Raw genomic sequence first — 18,844 nt, 5'->3', positions numbered from 1 at the left:
GGTAGTTTCCCTATTTCTGGGCAGGTGGCCTGGAGGCTCTAAATGAACCTGTGAGGAGGTTGATAAGAAGATGTTGCTATAAAGATGTATCATTATTTCAATACCCTCTGAAGTGTGTTTTTGTTTTTGCTGCTATTTACCTATTATTTACTTATCTATGTTATTTAATTCTGTATCTGCCTGTATTGCTCTCAAGACAAAGCTTTTCACTGTGCCTTGCTACACGTGACAATAAATTCAATTCAATTCAAGTGGCCTATTTTGCCTAGTCTCTACCAGTTGTTCCCAGGACCTGGAATTCTCCAGGGGCCGTGGTGTACTGATAACTGGAATGATGGTAGCTTATTAGCACAATCACAGAACTAGCAACCTCTGGGAACACAGGGTCCAACCCCACACTTGTGGAATTAGACTTTGGTGAATAACAAGAGAATTCTGGAAGCTAGAGGTTCTCTCAGTCATGGTGACCATGCTAACTACCCTCTGCAATGTTCAAGCAAGGCACTCAGCTTAAGGGCAGTTAGGGATGGACCATTCTTGCTAATAATGCCCATGTTGCATGGAAGTGTTAGAAATGAAACTGGAAAGAGTAGGGGGGGTGGATTTTCCCATTGTTTGGTTGGAAACTCTCCTTCCTTTGAGCCAAGTGGGGCATGAAAGCATGGAAACATGGAAAATAGATCAAGAAATGTGCCATGCTTACTGGACATGCTTACGGGACATCCTTAAGCATAAGGATTTAAAATATTAATAGGCAGACATGTATTACATAAGAACCAGCACATAAGAGCTAGGAGCAGGAGTAGACCATTCAGCTCCTTGAGCCTGCTCCACCATTCAATACGATCATGACTAATCTCATCTCGGCCTCAACTCCATTTTCCTGCCTGCTCTCCATAACCATTCAGCCCATCACCAGTTTCAAATCTGTATATCTCCTCATTAAATTTATTCAATGTCCCAGCATTTACCACACTCCGGGAGAATGAATTCCACAGATTCACAACCCTTTGACAGAAGCAATTCTTCCTCATCTCTCTTTTGAATCTGCCAATTACTTTGTCTAGAACGATGACCTTTCATTCTATATTGCTGCAGAAAAGCTAACATCCTCTCTAAGTCCACTTTGTCCAATCCCTTCTGCATCTGATATGTCTCAGTTAGATGTCCTTCCATCTTTCTAACTCTAGTCAGTGTATGCCTAAACTGCTCAAACTCTCCTCCAAAGACAAGCCTTCCATCTCTGGAATCAATCTAGTGAACCTCTTGTGCACAGCCTCCAATGCAATTACATCCTCCAGAATTGTACGCAATACTCCAGTGAAGGACTGAGATAAGGAGGAATTTCTTCAGCCAGAGGGCTGTGGAGGCCAAGTCATTGAGTGTTTTAAGATAGGGATGGGTGGGTTCTTGATTAGTAAGGGGATCAAGGGTTATGGGGAGAATGGGGTGAGAAACATATCAACCATGATTGAAAGGTGGAATAGTCTCGATGGGCCAAATGGTCTAACTCTGCTCTGATATCTTATGGCCTCACCAATGCTTTCTACAATTGTGACAATACTTCGCTACTCTTACATATGCTCCTATGTATATGCACATGACAAACATCCGTGTTTATATGAATATGTGTGGACATACATACAACCACCTGATGAAGGAGCAGCACTCCAAAAGCTAGTGTGTCCAATTAAACCTGTTGGACTATAACCTGGTGTTGTGTGATTTTTAACTTTGTACATATCACCCTTTCATCTCTTTGTTCTGTAGCTCCCTATGAGGACTGGGATGCGCAAGGGAACTCATTCCTGACTGATTAACACCTGGGCATTACTGAAGTGCACCGATGTATCATGGCAACCAGGTTATGTGTTTCTCAGGGGATGAAATGAGCAGTACCTCTCACACCAATCCCTGACACACCTCCCCCTCCAGTTTACTGTCAGACAGAGATTTTCCCTGTGTGTTGGTAAAGGGAGTTCAAGCATGGTCAGAGAATCCGGCAGAGCTTGCCTGTGCCTATGCCTTTTTGCAGAGCTGTTAAAGATTCCATGGGGGCACACTGGGGATTAATCTTTGATTTAAAACAGAGCTGTTGATCATGTGGCTGCATGTTTGATATTTGTGTGTGTGGATGTGTGTGCACGCATTTTGTACTTAAATGAGGCTCATACTAGTCCAACAGGCAGCAAATGTTTTTCCAGGTTATAGTCCCAGCATCTCAAGATGGTGAGAGATGTGCTGAAACACATCTAACACCAAATCAACAGCAGAAAAAACAGGCCGTTCGGTCCATCTGGTTCCTGCCAGCATTCGTGCTCCAGGTGAATTGAATTGAATTGAATTGACTTCATTGTCACATGTACCGAGGCACAGTGAAAAGCTTTGTCTTGCGAGCAATACAGGCAGATCACAGAGTGAAGTGGCATTGATAAGTAAATAATAGATAAACAGCAGCAAAAATAAAAACACAGGTGCAGTCGAATGTTAAGAGTTTGTGAGTCCATTCAGTATTCTAACAACAGTAGGGTAGAAACTGTTTCCAAACCGGCTGGTGCATGTGTTCAGGCTTCTGTGCCTTCTCCCCGATGGTAGAGGTTGTAGAAAAACATTGTCAGGGTGGGATGGATCTTTGAGAATGCTGGCGGCCTTTCCTTGACAGCGGGCCTGGTAGATGGATTCTATAGATAGGAGATTGGCCTTTGTGATTGTCCGGGCCGAGTTCACCACTCTCTGTAACCGTCTCCAATCTCAAATGGTACAGTTGCCATACCAGGTAGTGATACACCCAGACAGAATGCTCTTGATGGTGCACCTATAAATGTTGGCAAGGGTATTCACCGTCATGCCAAACTTCCTCAGCTACCTGAGGAAGAAGAGACATTGTTGGTCCTTTGTAACACATGAAGAGTCCAAGAAAGCTTGTTGTGGATGACCACTCCCAGGAACTTGACACTCTCCACTCATCCAACCTCTGTGCTGTTAATGTGCAAGGGGGTATGAGTAACATCCCGCCGAAAATCAATAATGAGTTCCTTGGTTTTGCCGATATTGAGAGCTAGGTTGTTCTTAGTGCACCATTTTTCCAGGTCTTCCACCTTCCGTCTTTAGTCTGTTTCGTTGCCGTCTGAGATTCGACTGACTATGGTGGTGTCATTAGTGAACTTGTAAATAGCGCTAATCTGGTATTTGGCGACGCAGTCATGGGTATACAGTGAGTCCAGTAGGGGGCTGAATACGCACCCTTGGGTGGCTCCAGTGTTGAATGTTATTGAAGATGAAAAATTGTCCTCAATCTTCATTGATTATGGCCTGTGGATCAGGAAACTGAGGATCCAGTTGCAGAGAGTGGGGCTTAGTCCAAGATCACTATGTTTATTAATCAGTCTCAAGGGGACAATAGTGTTGAAGGCTGAACTGTAATCAATGAGTAGGATTCTTATGTAGCTGTTCTTGGTGTCAAGATGTTCTAGGGAGTAGTGAAAGGCAAGTAATATGGCATCTGACATGGTCTGATAGGCAACTTGGAGTGGGTCAAGTGTAAGTCTAGTACAAGAGGGCATAGTCTCAGAATAAAAGGACATAGTTTAAGACTGAAATGAGAAGGAATTTCTTCTTTTTTTTAGAATACCTACGGTATGGAAACAGGTCCTTCAGCCCAACAAGTCCACACTGATCGTCCAAAGAGTAACCCACCCAGACCAATTCCCCTACCCTATATTTGTATCTGACTAATGCACCTAACCTACACATCCCTGAACACTTTGGGCAATTTAGCATTGTCAGTCACCTAACCTGTACACTTAACCCTTCTCTCAGAGGTTTGTGAGTCTTGGAACTCCTTGCCACAGAGAGCTGTGGGAGCAGAGTCCTTGTGTACATTTAAGGCTGAAATAGAGAGATTTTTGATCACTTCAGGAATCAAGGATTACGAGGAAAGTGGATTTGAGGAATGTTAGATCAGTCATGATCCTTCTGAATGGCAGAGCAGGCTTGAGGGGCCAAATGGCTTACTCCTGTTCCTGATCTATGGTCTGACCAGTTTACCATACTCCTCCGTGCTTTCTCTCTCGTGTTTATCTGGCTCCCCTTAAATGCAGGTTTTCCCCTCAACTGCCCCTTGTATTCCACCTCCTGACCTTCCTGGTTAAAAACATTTCTCCTGATCTACTAGTGATCATTGTGTATTTATAATGTTATGGTTTTGGTCACTTTTCAAGTGGGAATGCGTTTAGTCAAATTCACCATTTTCCAGCACCTTATTGGGTCTTGTCTTAGCTCTGTCTTTTCCAGAGGAGACAGTTACTCTCTGTACAGTCACTGCCAGTCGTTCAAACTGTTCTATACTTGTGAATCTCCTTCAGGGAGGCAATGGCCTATTGCATACTATCGCTGGCCTTTTAATCTCGACACACAGGCAATGTTCTGGGGACCTGGATTTGAATCCTGCCACAAAATGAAGTTGGAAGGTGAATTCAATATAAACCCAGAATTAAGAATCCAATGATGACCGTGAACCCATTGTTAGTAAAAACCCAAATGGTTCACTTATTTCCTTTAGGGAAGGAAACTGCCTTCCTTAAATGGTCTGGCCTACATGTGACTCCAGACCCACAGCAATGTGGTTGACTCCTAACTGCCCTCTGAGAAAATTAGGGATGGGCAATAAATGCTGACCTAGCCAGCGACAAACTCCTCTCACGAATGAATAAAATAAAAGGTTCTCCCCACTTTTGATAAAAGTGAAGTCGCCTCGATGAGGGATCAACATTTCAGGTCAAAATTGTGTTGATTTTTAAAAAAGAACCACTTCTGTTTCGGCCACAGGGCAGTGGGAAGTCCCCTGGTGATGGACCCAAACAGTATCTGCCGGAAAACCAAGCGGCTGGCGGGGAAGCAGGCTCAGCTGTGTCAGACTGAGCCGGAGATCGTGAGTGAGGTGGCGAAAGGAGCCAGGCTGGGGGTGCGGGAGTGCCAGTTCCAGTTCCGAAACCGAAGGTGGAACTGTACCATCCACAACAAGTACTTCCGGAAAATCCTGCAGCAAGGTATGAGCTAAATCGGATCATGTACGGCTGGTTCTGCTATACCGCGTGTCTCTTCAACGCGAATTGACTTTAACGCAATTGAAGAATTTAGATGATTTGTAGAATGTGAATTTTCCTTACCCTTATTGGCTATAACGTGATTCTGGTCCCACTTGTTTAAACGACGATCCTATTGTGCAATTTTCTTATAACGCGAGATAGCACAGAAGCAGAATTATCGCATTATATCAGAACCATCTATATCAGGTTCTCAAGCAGGAGTGACATGGAGTGATCAAAGGGCACATTTACTTTAATGCTCAGAGTTTAATCTAATGACAGTAATTTCTTCTATACAGTGATAGTCATGTTCCTGTGTGCCCCCACGCTATACAAGAATCGCTTGACAACATTTAAAGTGTTGGTGTTGCAATCGCGCTTTAACCAACACGTTTTAAAAGTTCATGCTTTAGAAACAGCGTCCCTATTTGTCAATCGTGTTACAATGAATTTACATTGATGAAACAAGCACTATAGCAGAACAACCTGTACATGAACTGTTCTCTGAAGGGGTTACTGTTTCAGTGCTACCTATTGAAGCCGCACTCTGAGCTGCTCAAACACACATTGCATCAACCTCAAATCACACAATGACAGATGCCCTGATTAACATTTCAAACCCAAACCCCCCTCCATCCTGCCCATATCCATCCCCCCCCCCCCCCACCACTCAGTAATTAAACCCTCTCAAATGAGCTCCCATCCATTTCCCAAAGGAATAATTTGTTGGGGTTGTCACATGGGCCACTGGATCATTTCCAGGGCTTGAAGTTGCCTAGGATCTGGACAAATGGTCATAAGCTTGGTCTAGGAATATTGACGGGCATTGAAGAGTGTGCTAGGATGCCATGTGGGTAATCAGGTGTGAAGTTGGAATGCGTTGGTGTGTTTCAGCTCTGGCTAAAGCCAGCAGCTGGTGAGAATCTGTCCCAGAAGGTGATGCAAACATCAGGTTACATCGCAGGTCTACAGCAAATGAAGCCTCAACTATGAGGAGGGCTGTCGACCATCTTCATAATCCCACTTCCGAGGGTGGAAAGGAAAATATCATAGTTCTCCCAACTGGTTGCTAGCCAGAGATGTGGACACTTGCTTGTACCACTGTGCTATTTCACCCTATACTACATCACCCAAACTGCTTTTCATGCCTGGATGAGTGCAACTCCAACAGCATTCAAGAATCTTAACACCATTTAGAGCAAAGCAGCCTGCTTGATTGGCATCACATCTACCCCCTACAATATTCACTCCCTCCACCACTGATGCTCACTGGCAGCAGTGTGTACCATCTGCAAAATGCACAGCAGAAATTCACCAAGGCTCCTCAGACAAACTTCCCAAACCCACGACCACTTCCATCTAGAAGGACGATCGCAGCAGATACATTGGAGTGCCACCCCCTGCATGTTCCCCTCCAAACCGCTAACCATCCTGACGTGGAAACAGATCGCCCATTCCTTCACTGCTGCCAGATCAAAATCCCGGAACCCCTTCATTAATAGAACTGTGGGTGTCTCCATAACACATGTTCAAGAAGCTGAAGGGCAATATTGCCCCTTCTCCAGGACAATAAATACTGATCTGGCTAGTGATACAAACATGCCATGATTGAATGACACAAAAGATATGGACTTGACATGACTGTCAATATCACTCAGTATGAGTCTAAGAAGTAGGAGCAGGAGTAGGGAGATTTGCCCTGCTGTGTTTGGTCCTTTGCCATTCAACAAGGCTTTGATTGAATTTTTATCTCATCTGGATCTTGACCAGATGGGCCAATGGGCTGAGAAGTGGCAGATGGAGTTTAATTCAGATAAATGCGAGGTGCTGCATTTTGGGAAAGCAAATCTTAGCAGGACTTATACACCTAATGGTAAGGTCCTAGGGAGTGTTGCTGAACAAAGAGACCTTGGAGTGCAGGTTCATAGCTCCTTGAAAGTTGACCCATAGGTAGATAGGATAGTATGCTATCTTTCATTGGTCAGCGTATTGAGTACAGGAGTTGGGAGGTCATGTTGCAGCTGTACAGGCCATTGGTTAGGCCACTGTTGGAATATTGTGTGCAATTCTGGTCTCCTTCCTTTCGGAAAGATGTTATGAAACTTGAAAGAGTCCAGACAAAATTTACAAGGATGTTGCCAGGGTTGGAGGATTTGAGCTATAGGGAGAGGCTGAACAGGCTGGGGCTGTTTTCCTGGGAGCGTCAAAGGCTGAGGGGTGACCTTATAGAGGTTTACAAAATTATGAGGGGCATGGGTAGGATAAATAGACAAAGTCTTTTCCCTGGGAGTCCAGAACAAGAGAGCAAAGATTTAGGGTGAAAGCGACAAGATATAAAAGAGACCTAACGTGCAGTTTGTTTCACACAGAGGGTGGTACATGTATGGAATGAGCAGCCAAAGGAAGTGGTGGAGGCTGGTACAATTGCAACATCTAAAAGGCATTTGAATGGGTATATGAATAGGAAGAGTTTGGAGGGATATGGACCAGGTGCTGGCAGGTGGGACTAGATTGGTTTGGGATATCTGGTTGGCATGGACGGATTGGACCAAAGGGTCTGTTTCCATGCTGTACATCTCTATGACACTATGACTGTACCATCCCAACCCAATCCCAAACTCCATAGTTTCCATTGTATCCGCAACTGTCTCAAAATCTATCTTGAATGCACTCAACATTACAGCATCTACAACGCACCAGGTGAGAAAATTTCATAAAGCCACATGCTTTTGAATGAAGAACTTTCTCCTCATCTCTGATCTTAATAGCCAGTCCCTTATTCTGAGGCCATGATAGTGTTTTCTAGACTCCCCCACCCCAGATATGGAAGCATCCTCCCACTGTTTACACTATTCAATTCCTTTCAATAAAATGTAAGTTTCAATCAAATCACATCTTGTTCACTTAACCCCAGGGAATAGTGTTAGGCTGGTTGACAAAAAAAAATCACATGGGGTTGGGGATAAAATACTGGCATAAATTAAGGATTGGCTGACAGACAGACAAGAAAGCAGAGTTGGCGTAAATGGGTCATTCCCATGCTATGCTGGGATCAGGGCTTGCCCACCAGCTGTTCCCAATATATATCAATGATTTGGATGAGGGGCCCAAATGTAATATTTCCAAATTTGTGGATGATAAAAAGCTGAGTGAGCATGTGTGCATTGAAGAAGATGTAAATTGCCTTCAGGGGGATTTGGACAGGCTTAGTGAGTGGGCAAAAACATGGCAGATGGAATATAATTTGGAGAAATTATGCACGTTAGGAAGAGGAACAGATGTGCAAATTATTTCTTAAATGGTAAGAGGTTGGAAAGTCTAGATGTACAAAGGAACTTAGGTGTGTTTGTCGGTAAGACACTGATTTGCAGGTTCAGAAAGCTATTAGGAAGGCTAATGGAATGGTAACCTTTATCACAAGAGGATTTACGTACAGGAATAGTAAAATCTTGCTTCAATTGTATAGAAGCTTGGTTGGACTGCACGCGGTTAGACTATGAAGCTTGGTTGGACTGCATGTGGAGTACAGTGTTCAGCTTGGGTTTCTTTATCTAAGGAAAGGTATTATTGCCAGAGTGGGTGCAACAAATGCTCACCAGATTATTGCTGGGAAGGCAGGGCTGAAATGTGAAGAGACACTAGTTAAACTTGCCCTGTGCTCTCGAGAGGTGAAGGTTTGGAGGTGACCGCATTGAAACTTACAAAATATTTAAAGGGATAGACAGGATGGGTGCAGGGTAAGATATTTCCCCTGGGTGGGAAGTCTACAATCAGAGGGCTCAATTTAAGAATAAAAGGGATGCCATTTATGACTGGGAAATTGTTTTACTCAGAGGGTTGTGTAAATCGTTGGAATTCTGAAACTCAGAGGGCTGTGAGACCTCAGTCTTTGAGTGTATTTAAAGCAGAAAAATGATAAATTTCTGTTTACCAGTGGTCTAAAGGGTAATGGGAGTGATGAGGTTAAAGGCATCAAAGTCAAGGAAGGATTCTGAGGAAGGTCACTGGACCCACAATGTTAACTCTGATATCTCTCCACAGATGCTGCCAGACCTGCTGAGCTTTTCCAGCAATTTTTGGTTTTGTTTCTGATTTCAGCATCCACAGTTCTTTCAGTTTTAAAGGCATCAAATATTCAACCAACCTTGATTATATTGAATAGTGGGCCAGGTTCTGTGGGCTATTCCTGTTCTTGTGTTCCTTCGATTCCTGTCAATGTTACTACTGGGCAAACCATATCCCAGGGTGAAATCTGGCTTGATAAGTCTTGTTTCTTGCTTCATTTGATATACTTCCACTGGGACATAAGCACACAAGACTGCAAATTTGCTTTATCAATAAAGCAGAAGTTTATTACACAAAAGATGTAAAAATGAAAACGAAATGATAGATGTAAAAATGAAAACGAAATGATAGAAACCAAGCATCTAAGTATCACACAGTTTGAAAACATTCAAAATCCACAACAAAGAAATAAAATCCTATCTTCTCTCCAACCTACAAATTAACAGAAGTCCAGAGAGATTTTCCTTTCTTATCAAATCTGTAACTCTACCTTAGCTGCCTCTTCTCAGATCCTGGTTGCGTGAATGTAAAGTCATTTCACTGGAATACTCACACATCTGAGAGCTCAAACTTTCTCAGTCTTTTAACAATCTACAGCATTCTAACCAAACACTTCTGGTCTTGATATTTTCATAACTGAAACCTTTACACAGCGTTAACTTATTCCCTTGACTGCTCCAAACAATCTCCTTTTCTAGGAGAAAATATAATTGCATATGCATTCAGTCAGGCCTCCTTTCAACTGCCCAAAAGCTTTTGAACTAAAATAAATAAAAATCTTGGAAAAGAATCTGCAGCTCTGGCAGCATCTGTGGAGAGAATGTTTTGAGCCCAGTGGCCTTTCTTCAGTTCAACCCAACATAATTACAGCATAATGGGTTTACATGGTTAGTTCTCACTAAAACAAAACAGACACAATGATTTAGAGTGGAGATTCCCTTCCCTTGGAGGACATTGGTAAATCATAGATAATTGACAGTGGCTACATGAGTGTCATTAGGCTGGATTTTATCAAGCTAGGATTAAAAGCTAATTGAGTGGTGACCATGTAGCAATTGTCCTAAAACCCCCGGGTTCACCTATATCCTTTCGGGAATGAATTTTGTTTTATTTTTTCATTAAATGTGTGGGCATCACTTGCTAGACCAGATCTATTGCCCATCCCTAATTGCCCAGAGGGCAGTTAAGAGTCAACCATGTTATATGGAGACCACGCCAGGTAAGGAAGGCAGATTTCCTTTCCTAAACTGCATCAATAACATTTTGCAAATGTCATTAATAGATGTTTAAAGTAAAAAAATCCAGATTTTATTGAATTCCACAATCTGCCACAGTGGGATGTGAACCATGGTGCTCAGGACCTTGCAGGTGGTCTTTTTATGGCTAATCTACCAACAATACTGACACACCATTGCCTCATCTGCTGTTCTGACTCACTCTGGCCTACATGAGATTCCAGGCCCAAAGCAATATTGTTGACGTTTGAACACCACCTGATATAGTTGAGCGAGCCACTCAGTTCATGGGGTAATTGGGGATGGGCACCAAAGACTGGGCTCACCAGTGATGCCTCCAACCACGAAAGAATAATTAAAAAAAACTGCTCCTGTTGAAACGATGTGGAGGTGCCAGTGTTGGATTGGGGTGGACAAAGTCAGAAGTCACACGAAATCAGGTTCAAGTCTGCCAGGTTTATTTGAAATCACAAGCTTTTGGAGTGCTGCACCTTTTTCAGCTGAAGTGGTTGAAATGGTTATGTGATCGCCAGTGGCAATATTTGACCCAGTTGTCTGTCCAATGTGACCACTACTGACTTGTATTGGTCAGTTGGCACTTTACTCTTTATAACGACTTTTTATTTATTCACTCCTAGGATGTGGGTGTCGCTGGCTGGGCCAGCGTTTATTGCCTGTCCCTAGTTGCCCCTTGAATTAGAGGAGGCTTGTGTTGTAACATTCCTGAACTAAATCTGTCAGCTCTTGAAAGGTCTTAGTATCTGCTAGTGATGGTAAGCTGCCTTCTTGAAGCACAGCAGTCCATGTGCTCTAGGTAGACCCACAATGCCCTTAGGGAGGGATTTCCACGATTTTGATCTGACAACACTGAGGAACGATGATTTATTTTCAAACTAGGAGGTGAGTGAGGCACTTGCAGGGAGTGGTGTTCCCATGTATCTGCGGCTCTTGTTCTTCAACATGGAAGTGATCATGAGTTTTGAAAGTGTTGCCTAAGAAGCCTTGGTGAATTTCTGCAGTGCATCTTATAATTGGTACGCACAGCTGCTACTGAGTATCGGTGGTGGAGGGAGTGGCTGTTTGTGGACGTGGTGACAATTAATCTTGCTCAGTGAACACTGACTGATAAATTTCACAGCAGAGCATCAGTGATGGGACTTCAGACTTGGTTTGAAAGACTATTGGGTTGTTTCTGAATGACATGCTGGGCTGTTAAATGAATAAAACACCCTCTAATACCTTTCTGTGTTACACCATCCAGCGTTCTAACTTCCAAAATTATGGATTCCTTCCACAGATGATCAGGACCAAGTGGTTTTGTCATTTATTTTCTTTTGATGAATGCACGTTGGATTTTGATCAACAGAAAGAGAGGCATGAGGTACTAATTAAATCCTCCGTTGAGCTGCAAGGAACATTTCACAGAATAAAACTTGTATTGATTTCAAGAGAGTTGTGGCACTGGTGGAGGGAGAGCAAGCTGGGTGTAAGCAATACCCTCCTTGCTAGCAGAAAGATGTGCACACCCTTCAGTATCACTCCCCATCCATGTTCCCCACTGCCCTCAGTCTGAGAAGAATCTCTTCCACATACAGGTCTGCATTGTGAAGGAGGTAAAAGGTCAAAATTGGGACTCATATGGAGGTTACTCTTCAGCTGAGTTTAATATTTGAGGGAAATGAAGTAGAATAATCAAAATATAGAAAATAGAAGTAGGAGTAGATCATTCAGCCCCTCAAGTCTGGTCCACCATTCAATATGATCACGGCTGATCAATCAACTCAATCCCCTGTTCCTGCTTTTCCCCATTCACATTGACTCCTTTAGATATATTTCTAACTCTTTCTTGAAAACATTCAAATGTTTGGCCTCAACCACTCTCTGTGGCAGAGAATTGGGCAATGCTTGTCATGAAGTCAGCCAGGTGGACCTCATAGAATATGAGTTCCCTGATTGGGGCTATTAATCCGGCAGATAAGAACAGGAGTTAGCAAGTTTTGAGAAGGAGTGTCAGAAGTTCTGTTCACAATGAGAGCTGGCTCTAAGGGAGCTGGATCAGTGTCAGGGGTGACTTGGTGACGGGATACCAGCTCTGCTGAGGTATTTCAAATTCCACAGACTACCCACACTCTCCTCATCTCATTCCAAAATGGCCCACCCGTTTCTTTGGACTGTGCCCCCTGGTTCAGACTCCATGATCATTGGGAACATCCTTCCTGTGTTTACTGTCTAGTCCTGTTGGAATTTGGTAGGTTTTCAAAGTTTGGGAGAAGATTTGTAGCTCGGGTGCTCGTTGTTGTGGTTCTGTTCGCCGAGCTGGGAATTTGTGTTGCAGACATTTCGTCCCCTGTCTAGGTGACATCCTCAGTGCTTGGGAGCCTCCTGTGAAGCGCTTCTGTAATATTTCCTCCGGCATTTATAGTGGTTTGTCTCTGCCGCTTCTGGTTGTCAGTTCCAGCTGTCCGCTGCAGTGGCCGGTATATTGGGTCCGTGTCGATGTGCTTTTTGATTGAATCTGTGGATGAGTGCCATGCCTCTAGGAATTCCCTGGCTGTTCTCTGTTTGGCTTGTCCTATAATAGTAGTGTTATACGACCAGCTATCCTTAGTAGCCACACACTCAGATGACAAGCAACATGACTTCGACTGGGACAACACGACTATTATAGGACAAGCCAAACAGAGAACAGCCAGGCAATTCCTAGAGGCATGGCACTCATCCACAGATTCAATCAATAAGCACATCGACCTGGACCCAATATACCAGCCACTGCAGTGGACAGCTGGAACTGACAACCGGAAGCGGCAGATACAAATCACTATAAATGCCGGAGGAAAGATCACAGAAGCGCTTCACAGGAGGCTCCCAAGCACTGAGGATGTCACCTAGACAGGGGACGAAACATCTGCAACACAAATTCCCAGCTCGGCGAACAGAACCACAACAATTTGATAAGTTTCTATGAGGTCCCCCTCATTCATCTAAACTCAGCTGAGTATAATCTTAACTGATCCAGTCTCCCTTCCTGGCATCCCAGGACTCAGTCTTTGTAGCACTTCCTCAAGAATCAAAACATCCTTCTTAGCATCTGAAGTACCTTAAGTGTTGCTCTTGGCCTCCTTCTTACCAAATATGCCTAAATAGATTCTTCAGATATCCTTCAGAACCCCCCCTTAACCTATCTCTGCAAGTTCAACTGGTTCCTCTACTTCACATGGCAAATTTCTGTCCCGTCCTGAACACTTGGGCCAGTAGCATAGAATTTCCTCGGCTCTTGGTCTTTGCTGCAAAGAATAATATCAAGCCCTCTACGTCCAGTGCAACCTGTTACTCTCCCCGCACTTGAATGGCTTCTTGAACCGCAGTGCCTAACACAACAACTATGAACTCGAAAGATATTCCTGAATAAAGTGGATCCTGTTTCTTTAATCCTGGGCCATGTCCCAGGAGAACACCATTGAAGAAACAAAATCCCTCCTTGTGGCATTAATTTCTTGTATGTTTACATGTCGAATACTAAACCGCACAGGCAGCATCTAGAAAGCACCAATCGACACTTCTAATTTGTAAGAAGAGATGTCAGTTTAAACAGAGTATCAGAAACAGCACAATGAAAGAGAAGGATCATCAATGTTGAAAGGTATAAGGAGTTCGTGTGGAGCTGACAAAACATCTTGCTATCATGTACAGTCTTTGACTGATTTACTGGAGAGATTCACCTTTATTAATACCTGCAGTAACCGCAGAGTTGGCAAAATCCGTTGGAGGTCAGATTTCACGTGACCCCTGCGAGAGTTCTCTTGTTTGAAGGACATTATTGGCTGTAAAAACCAAAAAAACAAAATCTGTGAATGCTGTATATCAGAAACGAAAGCAGAAATTGTTGGCAAAGTTCAACAGGTCGAGCAGCACCTGTGGAGAGAAGCCAGAGTTAACATTCTGAGGAAGGGTCCCTTGACCCAAAACATTGGCTCTGACTTCTCTCCACAGATACTGCCAGTTCTGCGGAGCTTTTCCAGCAATTAATTTTCTTTGTTATTTATTGCGCATCCCTAGATTCCCCGGACAGATAGCGTTGGGTTGTCTCATTGAACTACTCGTGCCCTCAAGACGTAGGGACCATGTTCGGAAGGGAATTTCAGGACTCTGGCCCAGTGACTGAGAATTAGGACTGCATTTCTTGGAATTTAGAATGGTATGGGGTGATTTTGAAGCTTTCAAGAGATTAAAGCAGACAGATAAGGTAGCTTGAGAGAAATCATTTTCTCTCAATGGAGAGTGTAGTGCTTTATCTAAGGATCAACACCTTTCAGGACTTGTTTTATTCATATATGGGATGATGACTTTGCTAGAGAGGCCAGCAATTGTTGTTCACCCCTAATTGTTCAGAGGGCATTAAGAATCAATGACGTTTCTCATAAGTCTAGAGTCACATGTAGGTCAGTCCCTCCTTCCCCAAAAGAATTAGTGAACTCGGTGAGTTTCTACAACATATACACTGACTTTTATTTCTAGGTTTTGTAAATTGAATTTGAATTTAGCTGTCTGTCATGTAGGGTTCAAACCCATATTCCCAGACCTTAAGGTGTAGGGGATAGAAGTAGACCATTCAGCCCATCGACTCTGCCATTTAACGTGATCTTGGCTAATCTGATAATCCTGAACTCCACTTTCCTGCCTTTCCCCCATAATCCTTAATTCCTCTGCCTGATTAAAAACCTATCCATCGCAGTCCTCAATGTGCTTAATGCCTTAGCCTCTGTGGCAATGAATTCCATGGATTCACTCCTCTCTGAGAGAAGAAATTTCTCCCCATCACTGTCTTCTCTTTTGTCCGGGACTCTCCCGCAAGGGAAGCAAACTTTCCACGTCTACCTTGTCAAACCCCAGTATATTTTATCTCCTCTCATTATTCTAATCTTAATCAGTACAAGACCAACCTACTCAACCTCTCAAAGAACGAAGAACAATACAGTGCTGGAATGGGACCTTCAGCTCACCAAGCCTGCGCTGACACATAACACCTTTCTAACCTAAAAACCTTTCGACTCTACGCGGTTCAAATCCTTCTATTCCCTGCCTATTCATGTATCTATCAAAATGTCTCTTAAACGTTCCTACTGTATGTTCTTCTACCACCTCTTCTGTCAGGGCACTTACCACCCTCTGTGCCCCTCAAGTCCTTTTTAAACCTTTCTCCTCTCACCTTTAAAATAAGCCCCTAGTGTTGAAATATTCCATCCTAGGGAAAAGACACCTGCCAGTCACCTTATCTATGCCCCTCATGATTTTATAAGCCTCTATAAGCTGACCCCTCAACCTCCTACACTCCAGTGAAAAATGCTCCAGCCTATCCAGCCTCTTATAAGTCAAGCCCTCCATTCCCAGCAACATCTTGGTAAATCTTTTCTGAACCTTCTCCAGATTAATACAATCCTTTTGAGAACAGGGCGACCAGAACTGGACACAGTACTCCAGAAGAGGCCTCACCAATCGCTGAACTTACAGAGTCCATGGAAGGAGTAGGGGAGTGATGAAGTGTGAAAGACAATGGCTTCAGTTTTGAGGAGCACTGTGTCCAATTCTAGGCAACATGCTTTGCAAAGGATGTGAAGGTATGAGGCAGAAGATTCATGAGAAAGGATCCAGGAATCAGGAGGTTCAGTTACAGAGATTGTAGAAGCTGGGACCCTTTTCTCTTTCGACAAGAGCAGATTGGGAGGAGATTTAATCGGGGTGTTCAGACCGCGATTGATCTGGACAGAGTAGACAGGAAGAATACCAGGATGTTGCAGGGTTTGAGTTATAAAGAAAGGCTGGATGGGCTGGGACTTTTTCACTGGAGCATAGGACGTTGAGAGGTGACCTTACAGACATTGATAAAATAATGAGGGGTATAGATAGAGTTAATGGTAGTTTTCTTTTCCCTAGATTGGGGGAATTTCAAGACTAGGGGGGCACTTTTTTAAAGTGGGAGAAGAGAGATTTAAAAAGACATGAGGAGCAGATTTTTACACAGAGGGTGGTTCACATGTGGAATGAACTTCCTGAGGAAGTGGTGGGTGTGGGTACAATTACAACATTTAAAGGACTTTTGAATAAGTTCATGAATAGGAAATGTTTGGAGGGATCTGAGCCTGGAGCAGGCAGGTAAGTCTAGTTTAGTTTGGGATTATGTTTGGCATGGACTGGTTGGACCGAAGGGTCCATTTCCATGCTATGTGATTCAATGGCAACAGGTAGATTGCTCTTGCAGAGAGCCAACACAGATCTAGTGGGTCAAATGGCCTCCTTCAATGCTATAACCATTCTACGAATCAGTGATTTCCCAGAAAGGGTTGTCACGTAGAGGAATTGGGAAATGGGGACAGCAGCAGGCAAAGTTAGCAAGAAAATCTGTAAAGAGCACAGAGGGAAAAATTATTCCTGTGGTAAAATTGCTTGCAAACATTTGCATTTTGGGAGACATGTTTTGAACAGTTGGTGTAAGGGCTGATGTTACAGTCCATCTGTACTTTATTAGAATGCATGGGAGTTCAGTAAATTTACACCAGGGCTGAATAATTCAGAGGAAACGGACAATCGAAGGGAAGCAGCTGAAGAAACATTTAAATCAGGGCTGAATGCATTGGGATCCAGATTCCTGGGTTGGCAGAATCTGGAAAAATTATACAGTTGGCTGCAGGTACATATAGATCTCTCCTTTGCACGTCATTTCGAAGCAGAATTCTATATTACTGGATCATGTCCCATATTGATGATTGGAATTTAGTTCTTAAAGGGACACTCCTGCTTTGAAGATGTCAATATTTTTTATGTGTTCATGGGACAGGGGCATCACTGGCAGGGCAAACCTTTGTTACACATCCCTTGAGAACTGAATGTCTTGTGCAGTATTTTCAGAAAAACATATACAAGGTGACCATTGTGATCTAGAGTCACATATAGACCAGACCAGGTAAGGGCTGCTGGTTTCCTTCTCCGAAGGCTGTGACTGAACCAGTTAGTTCAGTGGTAGTTTCACAAACACCATCACCGAGACGAGTTTCCAATTCTATTGTTTTTCTTTAATAAATTGGATTTAAATTGCACCAGCTACTGAGCTAGGATTTGAGACCATACCCCCCCAAAGAATTAGCCTGGGTCCCTGAATTCACAGCTCATTGGATTTCTGGATTTTTGACATCGTTGCTTGGAGAATTTAACACATCAAGGTTTTTTATTCTAATAAAAAAACTTACCAGCTTTCAATAAAATGTCAATTCATGGAACAACACAGACACCAGGGAGACCATAGAGTGATATGAACTGAGTCCCCATCTATCCCTTGAGATGGATATAAACTTATTTAAATTATATATTAATTATCACTTAAATGGAAAAGGTCTACAGAATTCTGAGGTGCTGAGGGATCTTGGTGATGTAGGATGAACCACAGTAAAATGCGTATGTAGGTATAGTAAGTCATTAAGAAGGTGAATGATGTAAAATACAAATGCTGTCAGTCATAGTCATACAGTTACACAGCACAGAAACACACCCTTTGGTCCAACTCGTCCATGCTGACCAGATATCCCAAATTAATCTAGTCCCATTTGCCAGCATTTGCCCCATATCCTTCTAAGCCCTTCCTATTCTTATACAAATCCAGATGCCTTTTAAATGTTGTAATGGTACCAGCCTCCACCACATCCTCTGGTGGCTCATTCCATACACGTACCACCCTCTGTGTGAAAAAGTTGCCTCTTAGGCCTCTTTTATATCTTTTCCCTTTCACCCTAAACCTATGCCCTCTAGTTCTAGACCCTCACCTGGGGATAGGTCCGTGGCTATGTATCCTATCCATGTCCCTCATGATTTTATAAACCTCTATAAGGTCACCCCTCAGCCTCTGACGCTCCAGGGAAAACAGCTCCCGCCTATTCAGCCTCCCCCATAGCTCAAACCCTCAAATCATGACAACATCCTTATAAATCTTTTCTGAACCCTTTCAAGTTTCACAACATCTTTCCTGTAACATGGTGATCAGAACAGAATACAGTATTCCAAAAGTGGTCTAACCAATGTCCTGTATAGCTGCAACGTGACCTCCCAACTCTTCTTCAATGCACTGACAAAGAAAGGCGAGCGTTCCAAATGCCTTCTTCATTATCCTGTCTACCTGGGACTCCACCTTTTTGGAACTATGAACCTGCACTCCGAAGTCTCTTTGTTCGGCAACACTCCTCAGGACCTTACCATTAAGTGTATACGTCCTGCCATGATTTGATTTTCCAAAATGCAGCACCTCGCATTTATCGGAATTAAACTCCATCTGCCACTTCTTTACAAAAGGAATTGGACATGAACATAACATTATTATGCTTCAGTTATAAAGGGTATTAGTGAGGTCACATCTGGAATGTGTTGGAGGCAGGTCAAAGATCTTTTATGAGGTTGCTACCGGAAAGGTTGGGT

At 43.3% G+C, this 18,844-nt stretch overlaps 1 protein-coding gene across 1 annotated transcript in view; it reads left to right on the top strand.

Moving 5' to 3' along the window:
- The window catches only part of LOC140482442 (protein Wnt-6-like), a 107,954-nt gene that overhangs the window by 44,132 nt on the left and 44,978 nt on the right, over positions 1-18,844 (top strand). Inside the window, exon 2 of the mRNA XM_072579946.1 lies at positions 4,828-5,048. Within this exon, the coding sequence (XP_072436047.1) occupies positions 4,828-5,048 (221 nt within the window). The remainder of the gene's footprint in view (positions 1-4,827; positions 5,049-18,844) is intronic.

The sequence above is a fragment of the Chiloscyllium punctatum genome, chromosome 10, assembly GCF_047496795.1.
Source record: "Chiloscyllium punctatum isolate Juve2018m chromosome 10, sChiPun1.3, whole genome shotgun sequence".
Classification (NCBI taxonomy): domain Eukaryota; kingdom Metazoa; phylum Chordata; class Chondrichthyes; order Orectolobiformes; family Hemiscylliidae; genus Chiloscyllium; species Chiloscyllium punctatum.
The sequence above is the reverse complement of the archived record's forward strand: the minus strand, read 5'-3'. Positions and strand labels throughout refer to the sequence as shown.